Raw genomic sequence first — 21,062 nt, forward strand, 5'->3', positions numbered from 1 at the left:
CTTGACGAATGACTCCACGGGGCAACGCATACGCACCGCGTGCTCCAAGTCCGAACTCAGCAGACCGTTGAGTAAACGCAGAAGCGCGGTCATCGCTCGGGGCCCCAGCCTTGGTGAGCTCACCCAATGAAAACGCGGCTGCTATTCGAGGCTGAGCTGATTGAGCGTGCATACACCAGAGTGCGCGACGCGCTAGCCCCGCAGTTGCTCATGAATGCTTCGGTAGACGTACGGAATGACGAGCTTTGCTACGAGGACAGCGATTTGATGCTTTGGCGTGGCATGCAGCAGTGAGAGCGAAGAATATGTATTACACAGGGCTCGTAACAATATCTAAGGTGTTAAACACATCACAAAAAAGAAGGCATATAAGCGCCATATGATAGTACAACAAACGACGAAGTGAAAGAGAGGAAGAGAAAAGAAGGAGAAAGAGCGTATGAGAACGTGCGGATCGAAAAGCTCTACCAGCTGTGAACACGTAGAAAGTCAGTACGGGCCGGCGGCGTGCAAAGAGCGGACAAAACGTACTCGTAGGCCTCGGCGTGGAGGAAGGCCTCCTGGCACTTGCTGTACCCATCCGCGATGTCGAGCTGGCAGTGCGCGACGGCGTTGCGCACGTCGTACACAAACGGATTGGGCCCGCACGCTGTTCGAGACACAAACAAGGAGGTCAGCCATGTGGCACGCGCACAGCGCAGCGACGGGCGAGACGTACCTGCGAACGCAACGCGCCCGCCGAGCGGCGATGCGCACACCTCTCGGACCACCGCGGTCAAGTCAGGGCGGCCGGCGTATGTGGTGGGCGTGATCGGCGGCGGGGGAGGGGGTGTAGACGGGTTCGAGGACGCCTCGCCGTCGACCTTCTTCACGATCACGGTGCCCGGCGCGATGGTCGGCGCGTTGCTGCCGATGGACTCGAGATCGGCGTCCTCGGAAGTGACGTGAATGCTTATTACGAGCCGCGCGCCCGCCTCCTGGGCAAGCTGCATCGCCTCGGCGAGGATGGGCTCGAGCCAGAGGCGTGTTCCTGTAGAGAGGGGGGCACTTAGCACGCGGAACGACGCGTAGGACACGTAGCAGATACACACCAGGGTGGCGGAAGGCAACGACAAAGGTGACGTCCTTGCACTTGCTGCCAGTCTTGAATCCACGCGCGAGGTCCAGGAGCAGCGAGACCGTGAACGTAGCACCTGCAGAAAAACATGGATCAGCTCAGGGCGCGGATGGGTCTCGGAGATATGACGCACCACTACCGCCCGCGAGGAGGCACACGCGATCGTATCCACGCAGCGACACAGGGATTCCGCCGTACGGCCCGTCAAGGAGCACACGTCCGCGCGGCTTGTCCAGTGCCATGTTTTGGAGCGCCTTCGTAATGCCCCCACGGACGCGGAGAACGATCTCGACGTTGTTTATTCCGTTTTGCACGTTGCAGTCGTTGGAGATCGTGAACGGGTGCGTGCTGAACGGGTGCAAGTACTTGCTTGACAGGAAGCGCAGGAACACGTGCTGGCCTGACGACCAGCGGAATCGTGGCCCGGCCTCGATCGTGAGCCTGACCATGCTGGGGTCCGAGAGTTGCTCAAGCGTGTACGGGATACCGGTGAACTTGCTGTGGTAAAGCGTACGGAAGACCTGCATGAACCACGTGGTGGTGTAGATAGCCATTGTAGCCCAGAAGTAGTCCCTGCCCTGGCGTAAGACGTGCCAATGTAGACTAACGAAAGTCGACGTACCAAGATGTAAGACGGAAGTCGCAGTGGATGAAGAGCGCAACCATGAAAATAGTTGCAGCGCTGTACCATCGTCAGTAGGCAAATCGCTCACTCGGGCGTGGAGGACGCACCAGAAGTGCAGCTTCTTGAAAATCTCGTAGTGCCAGTTTCTGATAAATCCCCATGACATAAAGATAAGCCAAGTCTAGGATGATATAACTTGTCAAATGACAGCAACGTTGTAAATCAGAGTCGATCTTACCTGGGGAACCAACGCCGCTATTCCGGACCAGTACCAAGGAGTGGTGTTGTACTTGTGAACCATGTCTCCTGCGTGAATGTTGAACCGGATGAAAGGAAAAGTGTGCAACAACGAAGTGATATCTGGAAATAAAGATTGAGGAATTCTTTCATGGTTAAGAAGAGATATTGATCTTACACATGAACAGGGCTGTCCAGCGGTGGTAGACCTGGAGCCTCTCGTGCGATACGCCGGTAAGCATACCGACGTAGTTAACCTTGGTCGAGAAAGCGCTGTAAAATGCCACACTCAGACGATGTCAGAAGAACAAGAGTGAGTAAGAGGCGTACATCATGAACGGCATGATAGCAATAGAGATCCAGCCACAGCGGGTCGCAAGGGGAGGACTGCTTCCCATCTGGGAGTTTGGCCAGTAGTACGGGCGAACGGCGAGAGCGAATGCTTTCAAAAATGAACATTTAGTCCGGGACTCAAGGGAAAATGGGGAGAAATGTGGCGCACCCATGACGAAGGTGAAAATACCGGCAACACCAAGAACAGAGGCCGTTGGCGGAGCATAGTAGCACAGGGGCTTGAAGCGGACTTGCATGGAGGTGAAGTAGCGGAAGGCGGCCGTGAACCTGTCCAGGACACCCGCCTGGCGGGGTGCGGAGCTCTTCCTGCACAGGCTTATGAGTTGCCGACATCGCAAGAAATAAAGAAAGATACCAACCTGCGCGAATTGAACCGGTAGCGGATAAGGAAGAGGAAGTATAGCACCATCATGGCGCCGATGCCGGCGCAGAAGAACTCGACGGTAGTATGGCCGTAGCTCCAATCGGCTCTGTACCACTGGATGTAATGTCGTCAATTTAGTGGACCAGTCGTCGAAGCTGAAAGTACACCACATACGTCGTGCCATTTCATGGTGAGCATCTTGATCTGCCATGGAGTCATCAGGGAGTAGTCATATCCCGTAGGCACTCGAGACGAGTGGAAGGTGACAGGGTGCAGCAACCAGATCTTGGCCATGGCGGCGAGTGTTCGCGGTGGGCCCGTAGGATGTGAGAGGGGGTGAAGTCTCGCAGTGGAGGTTGGCCGACGAAAGACAAAGGCGGGCAGCCGAGGGGTCTAAGTATGTTTTCCTTCCAGGCGCGCTGACCCGACGCGCGGGGGCGGACAAACCGGAGTAGCACATAGCACGCCAAGGAGGGTAACAGGACCGCGACATCGGCGTGATGCGTTACTCCGTCGTGTCCTGAGACGTGCCTTAGGTCGTGCCTTGAGATCGCCCGAGCTCGTTGAAATATTCATCCAACGACAGGGCATGCCAAGTCGGAGGAGCAAACGCTTCTCCCTGGTTTGTTTGTCCAAGCGGCCCTTGTGGACACCCTGCTGTGATGCGCTGTCATTCAAGGCGTGTAAAGCGGGTGAGATCTATGTGCTTGCTTACCCCAAGAATCGCTTTCTCTTGCAAGTCACTACGGACCCTACAAACATGGCCGGCAGCGGCTTGGTGGCTCAACTCGACGATGCTGTTCAAGACGATGACGCCAGGGTCGTTCGTGTCCGGGTCCATGTCAATAGACGTGATCGTGATGAAGAACAATCTGCCCTTTACTCCCGGCGATGCGCTCGCAGTTGACATCGTCGCCCTGTCGTCAGGCAGTGCAGTTTTCGGTGCTCGCATCATGAGCTTCCTCATCTCCATTTTCATCCGCTGTCTCCGCGCTTCCCGCAGAGGCCTAGAGACGCGTTCCATTGCCTGGTATAGCGTTCTTCTTTCCACAGACTTCGCGTACTGCTAAGGTATAGGCTGTGCAGCGTGCATCGCTTTGGCTCTAAGCTGCGCTGATAGTGAGCACTCGATCCGCCGGACCAGCGTGACCAGCATCGTGAGGGAAAACGGACCTCCCGACATCACTGGTATGTCTTCCGACAGCACCGGGAAACAAGGGAGTACTCTAGCTCGGCCAAGGCTACTTGGCCGGCGCCGAGAAAACATTGCGATATGTTTTCACGTATGTCGTGATGTGCGTTCCACCTCTCCACCGGTACGACCGCTCGAACTCTTGGATTTATTGGCATGCGAGCTATCCAACGCTAGCAATATTATCGCTGTCGTTACGGTAGTACTATGGTGCGCGAGATTGCGTTCGGGAAACTGAACCAAGTGCAAGCCATGGTCGCAGCCTCCGAGACTAGCGTTTCTTCTGAGCGGCAATTATTTGTGACTATTACTGTTCGGTAGGATTCGCTAGCGCGCTTACTGTGGTCCTGATCGTCGTGGACCGCTCTCTCGACGTTGTCGATGACGGCGGCGGGGAAGAAGAAGATGGGGACGTCGGACCCCAGACAGCCCGGCGACGACGGCTGACGTAGCCCCCATCAAGACAGAGGCGCCCTCTGAGATTTGCGTTTGCCCTCTTACCACCACTTGATCAGATATAGGACATGAGTACTGCTTGCCATGGCCCCTTGTCTGCGACCCGTCCACTCACTCTACGTGAACGATGCAGCCAGACTCAGAAACACCGCCTCCAGGCGCTGCGGAGCCCAAGGAGAACTCAGTCACGACACAGTCCAATGTCCCGACGTTGACCGACCAGACCGTCTACCTGCCCAAGAGGAAAATTATTTCGGTCTGTCCACATCGCCTTATCCCCCTTTTGTGTCCGGTACGATGATTGTCATCTTGACAGGTATTTCTGGCATGCGCATCCGTTAGCGTAACGGGACTCCTGGACGAAACGATGGTCGCGGTCGCGCTGCCCATAATGAGCTCCCACTTCAATGCTGGCAGTCAGATAAGCTGGGTCGCGAATGCATTCTTTGTGTGCGTTTGAAATTATCACTTCTCTGCGTGCCCTAATTGCGAACACTCTCTAGAACGAGCACGAGCTTCCAGCTCATCTACGGCCGCCTCAGTGACATTTGGGCAAGGAAATCCGTCCTCCTAGTCTTGATGTTCATCTTCTTCGTCGGGAATGTCGCGTCCAGCGTTTCGCGAACATTTATCGAGCTCCTCGTGTTTCGTGCGGTGAGTGCTACTTCCTTGTTTGCTCGAGCTTTGAAGCTCACTTTGCCAATGAGATTGCGGGCGTGGGCGGCGGCGGTCTGCCAACCATTGCACAAGTCATCGTCTCTGACGTCGTCTCCCTCCGCGAACGCGGGAAGTATCAAGGCATTCTGGTGCGCCGATCCCTACGATCGTCTCCTTGCCGAAATAACGAGTATGACAGGGGGTATCAGTTGCTCTGGCGAATGGTATAGGGCCAGTCATCGGCGGCGCATTCGCGTCTCATGTAACATGGTAGGATTGAATATTACTAAGACATTCTGGGCTTCGCTTACGTAGCGGCTGTGTTAGGCGGTGGATATTCTGGCTTACCCTGCCTATGACAATCTTCTCAGCCTTCATGGTCTGTTTCTTCATGCCACTAAAACCTGTCGAAGGCGACTGGAGAATGTACGTCCTGTTCATCTTACTATTGCGATCCAATACTGACGCAAGCGACTCTACAGGAAGGTCAAAAGGGTTGACTGGCTTGGGGTGGGCTTGATTCTGGCGTCCTCTACGTTAATTGTGGTACGTTTCTGGTTGTATGTGCTTTGCTACTACTGCATGCTCAACCTCTCGCACCATGACATAGCTCTCGTTGACTTGGGCCGGTGCCGAATATGCCTGGGACAGTGCACATGTTCTCGTTACTTTGATATTGGGCATCTTTATAGGAATCGGCTTCGTCCTATGGGAGTGGAAAGGACCACAGTTCCCTCTTCTTCCTCGTATGTCCTGCAACTTGACATATTCTCTGAATCTCGCTCATGTCATCCATGTCGTAGTTCACATATTCAAGAGCAGCATCGTTGTCGGCGCGGCGATCACACAGTTCATTAACGGCTTCCTGACGATGGTCCAAGTCTTCTATCTGCCGACATTCTATCAAATGGCGTACGGGTACTCGGCGACCAGGAGCGGTGCCATGTTGTTGCCGCTTACCGTCGTACAGAGTAAGCCCACTGTGTATTCGACCATGCTCCTCACGCTCATGCCAGCTGGTTGTGCCGTCCAGCTTTCACATCCACCTTCTCGGGGCTCATCATAACATGGACGGGACGATACAGGGTAGGTGTCGCTTTCGCATACGTTCTTATTACTTTGATTTTACACTCAGCGGATAGGAAATGATTCTGATTGGCTGGGCAATATGGGCCGTCGGTCTTGGGCTGCTAGCCACGCTGAAGGCCGATTCGCCCGTCTCACGGCAGATAGGGTACTCCATCCTCACTGGCTTCGGCGTCGGACAAACATTCCAGCCGTAGGTATCACGTCTTTTGCGTCTTGCCTCTATTCAGGCTATTTAAAGGTCCCTCATCGCTGTTCAAGGCGCTTTGGAGAGGAAGGACATGGCTGTCGTGACCGCCATGCGAAGGTAGAGCACCAAATCTTGCCGTAGTCACCTTGGCGCTCACGAGCCGTCCAGCTTTGCTCGCAACCTCGGTGGTACAATCGGACTGGCCATTGCAGGCACCATGATGTACGTCGCGCCCCTGCGATCGATCTGTTCGTTCACCAAATCCCCTTCCCCCTCAGCAACAACGTGCTCTCCTCGCGCCTCCATGCCCTCCCCAGCTCTATCATATCACCTGAACAGCTGCGGGCCATCGTCAACAACCCTGTCGAGACGGTTTACAGCCTGTCGGACCCACTTCGTGCCGACGTGATCGATGGGTACCGCCAGGGCTTCCGCGACGTCTTCATCGTGCTCGCGTCCCTTGCAGCGTTCTCCTTTTTTGTTGCCGCGGCGCTGCTGAAACACAGGAAGCTCGACCGGGACGATGACAAAGAGCTCAAGGAACAGGGTAAGCAGTTCGTGCAAGAGCTGCAGGCGGCAAAGGCGAGACGCAAGCACGCCGGCGAGCAACAGTCTGAGAGCCCTGGGACGGTGCCGGAGAAGGAGTCGGCAGGCACGTCGGAGACCGAGGGTGCCAGTGCGGAGAAGCCTTGACAGGGTCGTCGAATAGCACAATAATAGCGGGCCTAGGTTCTTCTGGCGCAAAGCGCTCGAGTGGGTCATTGCAGTGCTTAAACGTTGGTGATTTACTCGGTGCTACGTTAATGAATAACATCGTCATCGCTGGTGTGCCTGGATGACAGAAGCATATGCACAATCTGCAAACTCGACAGGCTACAACGGCGCGCGCTTCTGCAGAAGCAGCGGGGAAAGTGCGCCGATCTCTGGACGGAACCTACAGGAGAGGACCCCGCCCATTCCTGGCCCCGATCAGGATCGACGATACGGAGAGACCAGCAGGACCTCGGGTCTACGCGCCAGGACACCGTGGACGCGCCGCATCGGCATTCGGAAGAACGTTTGTTTCTGCTTCGCTTATGGCAAACATCGACTCGCGTATTCTCCACGGCCATAATGAGGCTTCGATTTGGGTGTGCGTCCAGCATTGAAAAGACACATGCGCCGACGAGCAGAGCACAGCTGCAGCCCCCCAGCCCGAACGAACAATGCCTGTCGACCACGAGCTCAACGTCTTCTCTGGCGAGGAAGCCCTCCGTGCGTTCTACGATCCTGATGCCCAAGCTCCTGTGCCCGTATGTGTCCCCCATCTCGCTGCCAGCAAGTAAGCTAACGTCGCGTCTGTGCGCTAGCTCGTCGAGCTGCCAGAGCGGCTGAACCCTCTGCGCAAAGGCATGTCCCCTTCACTCTTGAACGACGCGCCACTGCTGACCCCGCGGCGCCACACGCAGATGGCGTCCGCATCTACGCCAAGCTCCTCAGCCATCTGCCTGCGACGAACGTCAAGTCACTCCCTGCACTCAACATGCTCCTACGCGGCTATGAGAAGGGCAAGATCACTGAGGACACGCACACCATCGTCGAGTACTCGTCCGGGAGTACGGTCATCTCCCTCGGCATCCTGGCACACATCATGGGTATTCCCAATGTTAAAGCTTATCTGTCGAACAAGACATCTCCCACCAAACTAGATCTCCTGCGGTTCTTTGTAAGTCGCTTCTGCCGGGTTATCTTGCGTTTGTACTCATTGGAATGGTAGGGCCTCGACTTGTAGGCGCTCCTATTGAATATTGTATCAGGCATTTCTCACAACTTGCTCAACCTAGAACTGTATTCGGAGGTCACGGGCAACCAGAACCCAACGATTCAAATGGCGGTATATATCTCGCGACCCAGCATGGTCAACAGGAAGGATTCTATAACCCAGACCAATATTCTAACCCCGAAGTAAGTGCCGCTGTCATTGAGCCTTTATTTGCCCTTATGTCCAATATATGACAGAATTACGAGGCGCATATGCGCTGGACTGGTCCTCAAATCCACAAGCAGCTACCCGAGATCAAGGTCTTCGCAGCATCTATCGGCACCTCTGGCACCATGACAGGAACAGGGCTGTATCTCAAGAGTGCAAAACCTTCATGCTTACGAGTTGGGTAAGCGACGGTGTGTCTCTTCCCCCTGCTTGCCTTATCGATGCGTCCTTTAGTGTCTGCACGGCTCCAGACGACCGCGTGCCAGGCCCGCGATCCTACAGTCTCCTCGCCCCTGTCGAGTTCCCCTGGCGAGAATCCGTGAATGCAGTGGAGGAAATTGCGTCCCCCGAGTCGTTCGAGAAGAGCTTGGAACTCTGCCGTAACGGCCTGCTGGTCGGGCCTAGCTCCGGCTTGGCGCTCTTGGGCTTGTTGAAGCATCTCGGAAAGCTCAAGGAGAAGGGCGAGCTGGACCAGCTGAGGAACGAGGATACTGGAGAGATTCCTTGTATGTGCCTGTCTGTTTCACGAGATACCTAGACTAACCTGTCGTTGTAGGCGTCTTTATCTGCTGCGACCAGCCATTCCAGTACATCAGCGATTATTACACGAAGCTCGGCCCAGAGCATTTCATTCCAATTAAAAACGAGCTTCTCCTCGGCGTTGATCCATACCCGTGCGTCGCTATACATTACTACCCCTCTTGCACATTTGCTGATGGTTTTCCATAGATACAACGTCGACTGGGAATTCCCGCCACGTATTGTCTGTGACCTCCTGCAGGGAAAGACAGTAATACTCCCGCCTACGCTCTCCACTACATCCTCCGGAATGGCGAACACGCTCCAGATCGAGCCATCCCGCATGGTCGTCCTCGACCTCCGCGACGCCGCCGACTTCGCCACGTCCCACATCCCCGGCTCCGTCAACCTCGACGTCGGTGCGCGCTCTCTGCCAAACCCGTACCAGGACCCGCCGACGATGGTGCAGCAGTTCGGGCTGCTGGACGCGCGGCTGGCGGCGGCGGACGCGCAGTTTGGCGCGTCGCTGGCAGGCAAGGTCGTCTTCACGCTGTCGTACAAGGGGCACGTGGGCCGGCTTGCAATGTCGATTTTGCGGAACCGGAAGGTGCAGGCGCACTGTGTCATGGGTGGCTCAGACGCTTGGATGCAGCAAGGATTTTGGGAGAGTTGTGCGCCTGCGCATGTGTAGGCAGACGCCGGCTACTCTCTTCGTTCATCACCATTCGTGTATTATTATTATTTTGGCAAAAGTAAGAAAGGGATTCGATTCACGCCCTCGTAACAAGCTTGTCTCCTGCAAGTCGAGGGCTACAAGCCACAACCTTACTGTTAGTACCTACTGCGCGCGCTGAGCCAGGCGCATCAGTGATGGGGACATCGGTGATCAATGATCTACGGACGCGGGGGCTTGCATGACAACTCTCTTTTGCAGACCACTGCTTGTGCTCATTCCATCCCCCCACGTCTTTTCTGTTTGCAGTTGGTATTGATGCTGACATCGTCAAAACGATTTGGGTTACGACGAGGAATGAATCGGACGCGAAATGCAACAAACTTGGTACGCAGGCCACACGCCTTGTCTCACCAATGCGCGCTGATCACTGGATCTCACTCAAGACGCCTGGTGAGACCCTCTCTGGCTGTTTCGACGAGGAATGCGGTGAGGATGGCCGAGAACAGACCAGCCTGTCCGGTCAAGCGAGGTAGGTTAACCCATAACGCACGCAGCAACGACACCACTCACACACCTTGACCTCGGACCACCACCATCTCCCGTTAGACGCCCGCACCGTCTGGCCGCTCTCCAACTCCTCTGCGCGCACCGCCCCATCCCCCTCTCCCAAAATCGCCTCCACCGAGGTCCCAAGACTTTGCGGCTCGCTACGCGGCCCGGGTCTTGTGGATACCGACGCTGCAAGACCACCCCGAGCTGGAGGGGCCAACGCAGCGTCCCATGCTGTGCCCTCCAGGCACCCCCGCCCTGTGCCATTGCGCACGGGGCACCTGCGTGCGGATTCCCGCCTGTCGTCCTGCGCGAGCGGGCTGACAGGTACTTGGTTCCCCCTCTCGACGTCGAGTGGGCGGGTATTTGTGTGGCCGCCCAGCGCGGCCACTGAGGATCGGGAGGTGCCACTCCGCACACGCGGCAAGGGGCACGCTTTCGGTGTGGGCCTTTGTCAGGTTCGTTGGGGGCCCCGTTTAGGCTGTCCCTTTTTGTGCAATACACCCTTTGTAACCCTCTTTGTCGCGTGTGGGCCTCTGGCCACCTGTGTGACAGATGGTATAAAGCTGACCACGTCGCGACACCAGGGTCCCCTCCAGTACCACCAGCACCTCCTACTGGACTTCGACTCTGCCTACATGTCATCCCATCCCACGCCCGATGCTGCCCTCTCCCAGAGGCTGGACGAGTTCCTCGGCCAGCTCCAAGATATTTCGACCGGCCTGGCGGCGGTCGGCGATCCGCTGCGGCGTTTCGTGGCCTCCACGGCCACTGACCCCATGTCTGCCACTTCTGACTTCTCACGCGCCCTGGGCTCCCTCTTTGCCGCATGGGCCTCTCTCGTTGAGGGCAACAACGGCCAGATGGCCGCCCTCCTCCCCCCCTTTGTCCAAGTCCTCCAAGGGCAGTGTGCGGACGCTGTGAGGCGCATACGCGAGCTTGAGGACCGCCTGGCATCTGCGCACGTCGTGAAGCCCTCCGACGACCCTGCTCTCATGGAACGCCTGAGTGGCCTGGCCGCGAAGGTGTCTTCTCTCAGCGATAGGTATCAGGGAGCGGCCGACAGTTCAACATTGCCTCCCATGGGCCTGCATAGCTCGATTCACGCCCCTGCTCAGCTCGCTCCCTTGCAGGGCCGCGGGAAGAAGCGGCCTGCAATCTTCCCGGCTGAACCAGCCCCCAACCAAGAGCCTCCAGCGAAGCGGCAGGCTCTCGACCTGTATGCCATCCCGCGCGATTGGGAGTGGGGCAGGATCGCTGCAATTAGCCCTCTAATGGATGCGTGCCGTGGTCGCATGCCGCCGGAGTCAGCCCTGGCTCTTACCAAGGCCTTCGAGTTCCGCCCTCGGCGAGATGGCACTGCTCAAGGGTCGCCTGCTCCGGGCACCTATGCGGCGGTTGCGGGTGCCCCGCCACACTCGACGCCACCGCCTGTGGCCCTGACTTCTACCTCGTCTGCGCCCGCTAAGGCTGCACCGGCCCCGCCCAAACCCAAGCCGAAGGCCCCGGTTGTTCACGTCGCGGCTCCTCGGGAACCTACAAAAATCCTGCGCGTAGTCTTCTCCACAGCCGTTACAAACCTGGCTCACCGGCGCGACGAAGCTGACGTCCGCGCGTGGGTGCGCGAAAGGCTCCAGCGTATTGGCGAGGAGCCTAACGAAGTCGTGGGGCTCCACTGGCACGAAGGTGGCGTCCATGCAGACATCCGGTTCCAGGCACGCCCAACGGTGGCTACACGCGACTCTGTGAATGATGGCGCGGACTGGCTCGCCAACGCTATGGGGACAGCGCGCTCGGCCACTGTCGACTTCTACACACCTGTTACACGCATCGCGGTGAAGGCCCTCCGCACCCGCCGTCCAGGTACCGACCTTGAACTAGCGTCGGAGGACATAATCTCTGCCATCGCGCAAGAGAATGCCTGGGTCGCTGGGCAGCTGCTGCAGCACAACCAGTCACCCCGACCCTTCTGGATGGACGCAACGGGCGGTTCTGGCACATTCGTCTTCGCTGCCTACGACAATCGTGACGGCACAGTCAGCGAGGGCTGGTGCAAGAAGCGCCTCCGAGTCTTCGGCGTTGAGCACAGCATCCAGCGCCATGACACCACACCGCGGGTCCCACTCTGCGACCGGTGCTGGCACTGGGAGCACACCGGGGGGTCCTGCAGGGCCGCGAAGCTTTTCTGCTCGAGGTGCTCACTGCCTCATGTCGATGTTGATCACGCGAGGTTCTGTGTTCACCCGGACTGCCAGCAGGCGCGCCTCGACACTCTGGTGGTGCGCACCTCTTGCTCTCACGTGTACTGTGCCAGCTGTGATAGCGTCGACCATGCCCCGTCGTCTCGGGAGTGCCCTTACAGCCGCCGTGCTGGCGATCGGGACGCGAAGAAATGGTTCTCTCGGCACCCCGCGGCGTTCTCCGCGCAGGACATGCGTCAGCGCGGGAAGATGTATGACGGCGAAGTGGCTGTCGAGACCGAGAAACAGCATCGACAGGCCCAGGCTGGTGTGCCAGAGCCTGACGACGATATGTCTTCCTAAGTAGTCTGGAACTCTTGTATAATTAATGAGTAATACACCTGTTCAGCCCTCTCCTGTGTTGTCTCGTGTGCCGACCGACAGTGGTTCGTCGCATGGGGCTCCGGTGGACTCCGACTCGGGCTTTGCGCCTGAGCTGCCACCTCCTCTTGACATTGATGAGCTCCGCCGTGCTGCGGGTCAACGTGCATCCCACTCTGGTGCAGCGCCGCCTGCCGGGGCGGTAGGCAACGAGGGACGGGCTGGTACTGGCCCTGCACAGGGTAGCAGCTCGGGGCGGCCCATGCGATGTATATCAGCCAATGTTCAGAAGAGTGCCCTCAATCTTGGGTGTTTACTCAATAATAACCGCGATGCTGATATCGTGCTTGTCCAGGAGCCCTTCAAGGGCCACATCAAGCTGGTGGCGTCGTCAACGGATCCGGACGGCGAGTCCTATTTCCATACCACTGCCCACCGCGATTTCATATGTTTGGGGTACTCTGATACCACAAGGGTTCTAGTATATGTTCACACGCGGTGGCGCGGGGCAAGCCCGCAGCTAAGACTATCCGCAGTTCGCCACGATGACGCCCTGTGCGTCACTATGCGCGTGGAAGGGAAGGACATGACATTTCTGAACATCTACAACGACTGCAGAACATTTGCTGCAGTAGATTACTTGCTTGACCGAGCGGACGTGCTGCCTACCATTGCTTTTATGGCGGGGGACTTCAATCTGCGCGACCCGCAGTGGGACTCTGGCCAGCGCCGTCCGGGTGCCGCCTCACGCCATCTTGCCCAACGGGAGCGCCTGCAGGAGCTTGCACAGGAACAGCTTGGTCTCACCCTTGTGAATGACCCAGAGGGGCCTCCAACGTGGCTCACCAGGAAGCTGTCTGAGAGCGACGGCGTCCTGGACCTGGTGTGGGTTGATCCACAGCTGGGAACTGTGGATGGGCTCTGTGTTGACGATCTGGGCCGCGGGGCTAGTGATCACGCAGTGCTGCGATGGACCCTCCCGGTGCAGGGCGAGCCGACTGTTACTGCCAATGTCAAACGCGGCTCGGCTGAAGGGGCGGCGTATGTGAGGCGGTGCCGCTCGCTTGTCAATGCGCTGCCGCTTGAGTACAACTCACGCGACCAGGTCGAGACTATTGGCAACTGGCTCGGACACCGGCTTGATGATGCCTGGGCTGAGTTTGCGACCACGCCCAATGTCACTCGGCGATCCAAATCCTGGTGGAGCGCGGAATGCAGCGCGATCGTTAATGAGGTGCGAACACTGCGGACGATGCGCAAGGAGCTTGTCGTGCAGCGCAAGCGGTGGCAGGCTCGGGTGGTGCATGCTGGGCAGAACTTTGACATGGATTGGCATCGCGAGGTGCTGCAACTCACCAGAGAGGTTGCTGCTGTCACAAGGCGCATCGACGAGGCAAATAAGCGCATGCGGGGGGCTGTGCGGCGTGCAAAGAGGGCCCACTTCAATGGCCTGATTGCCAAGACTGACCCATCGAGGATCTGGGACTTAGTTGGCTGGACCAAGCCCCGCCGAATGCCCACAACCACAGGGCTTGTAGACCAAGCGGGCGTACCGGTCGAAGAGCCAGAGCGACTTGCTGGGGTGTTCCAGGAGCAATTCACGCCTGCGAGCCCCGCCCGGTGGATCCGTCAATCCTGGATGAGATGCCGCAGCGTGAAGAACGCACCTTTCCCCCGTTCTCCACGTACGAGCTACGTGAGGCCATTCGCGACACCAGCAACTTTTCTGCACCTGGGCCCGATCATGTTAGCTGGTTCTGGCTGAAGCGCATTGTGAAGGACCAGTCCGCGTGTACCTGCACTGAGAATGGCCATGATCACCTTGACACCGAAGTGTGGGTCCTGGCTTTCTATAATGCCTGCATCCAGTACGGGATTCACCCCACCATATTCAAGCGTTCACGCACAGTCGTTCTCCCCAAGCCTAACAAACCTGACTACTCCAAGGCCAAGGCGTACCGCCCAATTGTGCTGCTCAACTGCTTGGGAAAGCTCCTTGAGAAGATGATCGCGTGCAGAATGCAGTTCGACTCACAAAAGTTTGGCATCATGCACCCGTGCCAGTTCGGCGGGGCCATGCAGCACAGTACGCAGGATGCCGGGATCCAGCTGGTTCACAACATTCAGCAGGCCTGGAAGCGGGGCGTGGACTCGACTGCCCTGCTGCTCGATGTCTCGCAGTTCTTCCCATCCATCCACCATGGCATGATGGCTGCGATCCTGCGGAAGCAAGGCTTCCACAGCAGTCTGTGCACGTACTTCGAGGATTATCTCATTGCTCGCCAGACTGAGTTTGTCTTCAATGGTCATCAGTCCGACCCGACAGACTTCTCGATAGGTGTGGGCCAGGGGTCTGCGCTCTCCCCGGTCTTGACAGGCCTCTATGTTTCCCCGGTGCTGCACTTGGTCATGCCCGTTGACACTGTGCTCGAGGGCAATGCTACGGTGGAGTTCTATGTGGACGACGGCCTGATCCACGTTGCAGGGAAGCTTGCCCCGCAGCACGACCGCTACGACGGCCTGATCTACAATAACTGGCTGATCAAGGGCGTCTTCGGGTCGATTGTGACGCACCTTGGGCGGCTGGGCCTGGGGGTCGAGCTTGACAAGCTAGAGCTTATGCACTTTCGGAGGGCACGGGAGCAGGACTGGAGTGAGAGCGAGCTGCTCGGGCCGAAGCTGAGGCTCCACATTGATGGGCAGCTGCACACTGTTCAGCCTAAGCGTATTATGAGGTACCTTGGTTTCTACCTGGATCCGAAGCTCTCCTTTCGGGAGCACGTTCGGCTCTACACCACGAGGGCGTCCAGCACCATCAGCGCATTGCAGATGCTGGGGAACTCGAACCGTGGACTTACCCCGGTGGACAAGCGTCGCCTGTACATCTCGAATGTTCTCCCGATCCTCACATACGGCGCCCAGCTATGGTGGCACCCGGAGTGGAAGGGCAAAGTCTGGATTCAGAAGTCGCTGCAACGCGCGCAGAACCGTGCTGCCCGGTGGATCACTGGCGGCTTCCGCACGACTCCAGCCGGGGCCCTCGAGATGGCCGCCGGGTTGTTCCCTGTGCGACAGCATGTGGACAAACTTGTGAAGAAGGCGTGCCTGCGTGCCCGCACCCTCCATGATGGCCATCCCACGCGGGCGCAGCTCCTCCACCCATCGTGGCGGAAGGGGCCGCAGAACATTCTGGCCCCGATGCCTCTGTGTGGCCAGCCCTCGCGGGATGGGGTCACTCCCATGTCTCACGTCGATCGGCTGGGCCGGGCTTGTACCGAGGAGTTCGCGGTCCTCGACGACGAATGTCGCCCCGGCACCCGTGTTAAAGATGTATTTGACGACCAGGTGACATTTCACATGGATGTCGTGGACGGCGAAGCGGCCCCTGTAAAGGCGAAGGGCGACGAGCTCAAGCGATGGCTTCGCGAGCGGTTCGTCCCCATGGTCGATCGCGTTGAGCGTGACCCGGCGTGTGCGCTAGTCTTCACGGATGGCTCCCAGAAGAGGGGAGAGCACATACCGGGTGGCGTTGCTGCGGGCGCGGGCTGGGTCGTTAAGCACTCGGGTGGCGTCCGGCGGGGGCATTTTGGGTGTGGAAAGGCCACTCCCTACGACGCCGAAATGGCTGCGTTAGCGCGGGGCCTGAACGAGGTCGTACGGGACTTGCCCGGTAGCGTGACTGACATCCACGTATTCGCAGATAACCGGGCGGCGCTCTTGTCCATCCTGGCTGCGGGGCGAGGGCCTGCACAAGGGCTGTCCGTTGCGGCCTGCCAGTCGGTCCGTCCCTGGCTGACTGCGTCGCCCGCGCATCACGTCCATGTGTGGTGGTGCCCTGGTCACAGGGGGGTGTATTGGAATGGTGTGGTCGACAAGGCCGCCGGTCTTGGGGCGGCTGAGCCGTCGGACGAGGTGTCCTTCGCCTATGCGCGGCAGTGCATCACTGCCGATGCCTATAAGGCGTGGCGGGCAGATATGCACCGCCTGCCCTACCGTGGGCGCAACAACTTGATGCAGGTGTCTGACTTCGAGCGCTGTAAGCACACTTCGGCCAACTGGTTCCTGCGGACGGCAGGACGCAGCACCACGTACATGGCGCGGCTGATTCGGTTCGCGAGCGGGCACTTTCCGCACGGTGCGTTCCGCGAACGTTTCAACTTCGAGGGGAACCGGCGGTGCTGGTGCGGGGCGGATGTCGAAACTCGCGACCACATTTGGTTTGACTGCGACTTGTGGATCAAGAAGCACAAGCCCCCGGACGCCGAGATCGAGCGTATGCGTCGGGGCGAGCGCGGTGTCCATGCGGCCTTGGATCTCCTCCCCCCTACGCCGCCAGGCATGAGTCTGCTGGAGCACTTCCTGCAGGACTGGCGAGAGACACCGATCGCTCTCGACGACGTCGCGGAATTCCTGCGCCTCAACCCGATCGTGGGCACCTTCACCTGGCTGGAGCTGGTCGACCAGGCCTTGGGGGATCGGGCGCGCGGCGAGGACGACTCCCTGGCGCTCCTCAAGGTCGACCTGCACACGGTGCGGCGCAAGGCCGCGTATGAGGCATGGTATGCTGACCACCCTAAGGGGGACCTCACCGAGTTTGTTCAGTCGTACGCCCTAGTGGCGACTCACGCCGTGACTGATGCGTTCGAATTTGACGATGCGGGTGTCGCAGCGCTGCAGGCTGAGTTCGGGCTCGCGGCGGCTAAGGCAAAGAATCGTTGACTTCCCGGAGGCGCCAGGCGGGCAGCTTCACGCCGTCTACCTCGTGCTGGCTCGCGTTCTCTCCCACTTTCCCCTCTCTCTTCTTTTCCTGCTCTGTTTATTCGATTGTGTGTGTCTGTCTCCCCTGGTATGTAATTATTAGGTGCTCATGTGCCCCGTTGTACGCACTCTAAACTCGCGGATTTAAAAAAAAAAAAAAAAAAAAAAAAAACGACACCACTCACAAATACGAGTAGAGTATCAATGTCGTCAGCGTAGTCTTCCATCTCTCCGATGTCATTGGTCATGAGGTGGTCCTCAATCCCGGCCCATATCCCATGCTCCAAGCCGACAACACAGACACAACCAATCAACTCCTCGCCATCAGCCTGGCCACCCAGCTGCGGACTGCTGGGACCGTTGTCACCGATACACTCAACCAGACCCTCACCACGTTCTCTGACACTCTCACTACTCCATTCTCCCCTTCCACTGCATCTCGTTGGATCAACATCCTGTTCTTCCTCAGTCTCATCTTCGGCCTCGCAGCCGCACTGTTCAGTATCCTGGCCAAGCAGTGGATTCGCGAGTACCTCAAGTGGAACTCCCCGCTTGCGCTCCCGCGCGAGAATATCCTTGTCCGTCAGCTGCGCATTGAGGCATGGGAGGACTGGCAAGTCTCCTCGGTTCTCTCATCTATCCCGATTCTCCTCGAGCTTGCTATGGCCTTCTTCCTCGCCGGCGTCGTCATTCTCCTATGGACTCTCGACGATATCGTCGCTCGTATCATCACTGTCTTTGCCTCGCTCTTCCTCGGAGCGTTCGCTACGTTCACAGTGATGCCGATAGTGTCGAAGCGCTGCCCCTATAAGTCGCCAACGGCATGGGCATGTCTCGTGGCGGCGCATATTGTCTCATCCTCTTTCCTCTACGTCTTCCACGGGATCATGTCATTGAACACGATGGGTCATATCACATTTCGATGGAATTACTACTATTGTGACGAGCCCTTTGCGTGGCGTGTTTGGCACGTCCTTGCTTACGCTTTTCGCCCCATCAATTATACCTGGGGTGGACGATGGCCCACCATATCGCGTACGTGGCGAAGTCGGGATCTCGAGATCCCCAGAAGCACGGCAGTTGGGAGACCGGACCTCGTCTTGGCCGCGGAAGGCGAGCTTGCGCGCATTAATGCCACTCTCGGCGGGAGCTCGAGTGGAGCGTCGCAGAATGTGTCCGAAATAAGTCACTACGTCCCTCTCGTCGTCGCGCAGGCGCTTCTGAAGAATATCGCCGAGATCTCTCATCTCTTGCGAGCTCTGGCTTGGGTCAAACGGTTGTCGCAGAGCAGTGAGGTCACAAATTACATTGAGGAATGCGCACAGAGGATTCATTCTGATACACCTTTTCACACTATCGACGATGCGTCTGATTGGTGGCACAGCAGCATTCGAGTGGTGACAGACTGGTGTATTTCTCAGTCTATTGAGAAGGGTACACTGTGCGCGCCAGAGCTGAAGCTGCTTTCCGAACAGTCGACCCATGCCGAAGATAGACCTCAAACCATCTCGACCTTCCGGAAGGCGTTGAACGTCCGCGCTCGTATAGCGGATGCTGCCCACCTCTACATTCCATGCATGTCAGACAAGTTTTTGCTTAAAGACGTTTCTCCTGAGGCCACAGCGCTACCCTCCATTTTCGCACTAGTTCTCAAGGCTGAGTGCGAGTACTTCTCAAATCTTGCCGCGGAAGCATCTTCGGATCAGGAGCTAGTGTGTCAAGCCAGGACGCGGGCACTGGAAGCTTTTGGTCTACGTTGGAAGCTCCCTGTGCAATTGGATGATGCCGAGACATGGAGGAGCTTCTTGGCAGCAACGGGAAGTAATGGTGGCGCGAAGAGGCCCGTGTTGCGAGCGCTCTCGTTGGACATCCTGTCGCTGATTCTAAGAAATGGCCGCCGAGTGCAATGGAATACAGACCATAAAGGGTTAAGTGAGTTGTGCATTTTTGCAGTGTATCAAATACTCAAGCATATTGATAAACTGTTGCCAGCATTCGACTTGGAGGGCGAGACCGAGCCTGCTGATTGGGAGGACATTCTGCGCCATCTCCCCATCGATTCCGACGACAGCGCGATGGGAGACCATATTAACATATTGTTCACTGTTTCGGTCAGGTGGCTTCGGAATCCTTCGTTTTCTGAGATGCCAACTGCTAAGGTCACCGTCGTACTCCAGAGGATGATTAGCGCAGTCAATTTTATCTCAGGATACGACCGACGGCCCGGAAGCATCCGCTCGGACTACGGCTGGGAAGACAAGAACTGGATAGAAGCAGTGCAAAATCAAGTTAATAACTCATCCCCATACGACAATATTTTTCTACAACTTCATGCATCTGAAAGGTCCTACCATAGAGGCATTCTCACCGGTATTGCCAGTGATGGCTTGATCAGGCAATATCTGCACATGTCACTTCGCAATCTGCATGCGCGAGCAGACTGCCAGTGCAAGCTGGCAAGGTGCTCGTGGAAACAGCATTCATGCGGAGGCGACGAAGACAATTCCTTCCTCGGCTGTCCTTTGCTGGACGCGGATATCCCCGGTCTACCCAGCTCTGATGACTACTCATTTCCTGAGATATTTACTACATCCAACATCCCTGTCGCCGTCACACTTTCTGCGTTGCCATCTGACTTCGACCATCGTCCCACTCGTCCAGAAGACACACACCAGTCTACCGAGCTGTCCGTGCCAGCTGATTCAGCTAACCGAACAGACGATAATACGCAAGAGGACCCACCTGAACGAGACAAGCCGGCCTCTGTGGCTGGTCACCCCCTTCATCTCAGCACTCTGCAAGCATGCTCTTCGTCCTCTGCAACAGTAGGACTCTCAGTGGGGCAATGTGAGAGGGCGGCTTCTGGCAGAAGCAGCGCCGGCTTGCACGCATATGATGATCATGGCGTATCCGAAGAAGATGTGGCATATCATGTTGTGTCGAGCCCTGCTCATGGCCCCGGATTCCTATCTGTCGTATCCAACGCCCCATTTGAACCAATGTCATCCACGAAGGCTCAACCTGTGTTGTCTGACTTCAGGCCGGACGAGGAACCTATGGCGCATCGAGAACCACCCAACAGCCTGAGTGATATTCGCGCGGAGTATACCTCTCCTTCCGAAGCTCAAGCAGAGGCGGAGGACCACGCTTCTACAGGCGAGACCGAAGGCAATAGCGGAACAGCGGAGGATAGAGGAAGATGCCCTGGCCTAGACGAGCCGGTTGCGCACGAGCTTGCCAGCAGTGACTCGCCGAATTCTTCCGCGGTGCGTTCGTCTTAAAATTCGTCTTCCTCGCACTGTAATGGCTCACTTGACCAGACCGGCCTATTGCGTCAGGACATTGCCCAACTCAATGCAGACGCATACCAGGAGTACTGCAGAATTCGTCTTCTGATGGCCTCGCCATCGCTCGCAGAAACCGTTTGATAGAAGACCGAGCCGCAGAAGTTCGGTGACAGAACAGCTCTGTCCCATGAGCTGCTGTATCGTTCCACGACGACTGGGGAGTCGGCGGTCAGGCAACAGAGCCATCCGAGTCGGCCTTACGGCAGGGAGCGACGAGCGAGAGCAAGACAGGGTCGAGGCTTGAAAGAGGCGGCGATTTATATACATGCTAGAGCATTTGATGGTTAAATACCTTGACTTGCATTTTTCGTCAAGGAACAAGTTCCTCGGAGCCGTATACGGGTTGATGTACAGGATGCTAAAAGACGCATATATTGCACGAAGTTTACAAATAAGGAAAGACGA

General features: G+C 57.3%; 7 protein-coding genes across 7 annotated transcripts; 5 read left to right on the forward strand and 2 right to left on the reverse strand.

The window, feature by feature from the left end:
* Nucleotides 1-464: 464 nt before the first annotated feature.
* Nucleotides 465-4,169, reverse strand: PHACADRAFT_212732 (uncharacterized protein; the record flags this gene model as incomplete). The annotated part of the gene is made up of 13 exons (XM_007399871.1): nt 3,413-4,169; nt 2,872-3,351; nt 2,693-2,811; nt 2,482-2,639; nt 2,310-2,421; nt 2,158-2,252; nt 1,981-2,102; nt 1,850-1,923; nt 1,740-1,799; nt 1,251-1,690; nt 1,092-1,193; nt 719-1,030; nt 465-649 (listed from the first exon to the last, which is right to left on the reverse strand). The coding sequence occupies exons 2-13, from the start codon at nt 2,989-2,991 to the stop codon at nt 465-467; spliced, it is 1,899 nt and encodes a 632-aa protein (XP_007399933.1). The 5' UTR covers nt 2,992-3,351; nt 3,413-4,169.
* Nucleotides 4,170-4,449: 280 nt separating this feature from the next.
* PHACADRAFT_262666 (uncharacterized protein) lies at nt 4,450-7,467 on the forward strand. Its single transcript, XM_007399872.1, has 14 exons — nt 4,450-4,601; nt 4,662-4,795; nt 4,849-4,999; nt 5,053-5,151; nt 5,202-5,272; nt 5,330-5,428; nt 5,485-5,548; nt 5,613-5,748; nt 5,806-5,973; nt 6,036-6,088; nt 6,145-6,281; nt 6,330-6,395; nt 6,447-6,500; nt 6,557-7,467. The coding sequence occupies exons 1-14, from the start codon at nt 4,473-4,475 to the stop codon at nt 6,969-6,971; spliced, it is 1,776 nt and encodes a 591-aa protein (XP_007399934.1). The 5' UTR covers nt 4,450-4,472; the 3' UTR covers nt 6,972-7,467.
* Nucleotides 7,468-7,483: 16 nt separating this feature from the next.
* PHACADRAFT_165458 (uncharacterized protein) lies at nt 7,484-9,457 on the forward strand (the record flags this gene model as incomplete). The annotated part of the gene is made up of 8 exons (XM_007399873.1): nt 7,484-7,570; nt 7,628-7,667; nt 7,727-7,976; nt 8,102-8,222; nt 8,277-8,428; nt 8,482-8,753; nt 8,804-8,921; nt 8,977-9,457. The coding sequence occupies 8 exons, from the start codon at nt 7,484-7,486 to the stop codon at nt 9,455-9,457; spliced, it is 1,521 nt and encodes a 506-aa protein (XP_007399935.1).
* Nucleotides 9,458-11,769: 2,312 nt separating this feature from the next.
* On the forward strand, nt 11,770-12,534 carry PHACADRAFT_102539 (uncharacterized protein; the record flags this gene model as incomplete). The annotated part of the gene is made up of 1 exon (XM_007399874.1): nt 11,770-12,534. One exon carries the CDS (start codon nt 11,770-11,772, stop codon nt 12,532-12,534), a length of 765 nt encoding a protein of 254 aa, XP_007399936.1.
* A 5,195-nt stretch (nt 12,535-17,729) lies between these two features.
* Nucleotides 17,730-18,158, forward strand: PHACADRAFT_46463 (uncharacterized protein; the record flags this gene model as incomplete). Its single annotated transcript, XM_007399221.1, has 1 exon — nt 17,730-18,158. A coding segment is annotated over one exon (429 nt), but the record flags the coding sequence as incomplete, so codon positions are not given.
* Nucleotides 18,159-18,887: 729 nt separating this feature from the next.
* PHACADRAFT_31905 (uncharacterized protein) lies at nt 18,888-20,591 on the forward strand (the record flags this gene model as incomplete). Its single annotated transcript, XM_007399220.1, has 1 exon — nt 18,888-20,591. One exon carries the CDS (start codon nt 18,888-18,890, stop codon nt 20,589-20,591), a length of 1,704 nt encoding a protein of 567 aa, XP_007399282.1.
* Nucleotides 20,592-20,615: 24 nt separating this feature from the next.
* On the reverse strand, nt 20,616-20,878 carry PHACADRAFT_262667 (uncharacterized protein). Its single transcript, XM_007399875.1, has one exon. The coding sequence runs from the start codon at nt 20,841-20,843 to the stop codon at nt 20,637-20,639; it is 207 nt and encodes a 68-aa protein (XP_007399937.1). The 5' UTR covers nt 20,844-20,878; the 3' UTR covers nt 20,616-20,636.
* Between the last annotated feature and the right edge of the window lie 184 nt (nt 20,879-21,062).

This window comes from Phanerochaete carnosa (assembly GCF_000300595.1).
Source record: "Phanerochaete carnosa HHB-10118-sp unplaced genomic scaffold PHACAscaffold_9, whole genome shotgun sequence".
Classification (NCBI taxonomy): domain Eukaryota; kingdom Fungi; phylum Basidiomycota; class Agaricomycetes; order Polyporales; family Phanerochaetaceae; genus Phanerochaete; species Phanerochaete carnosa.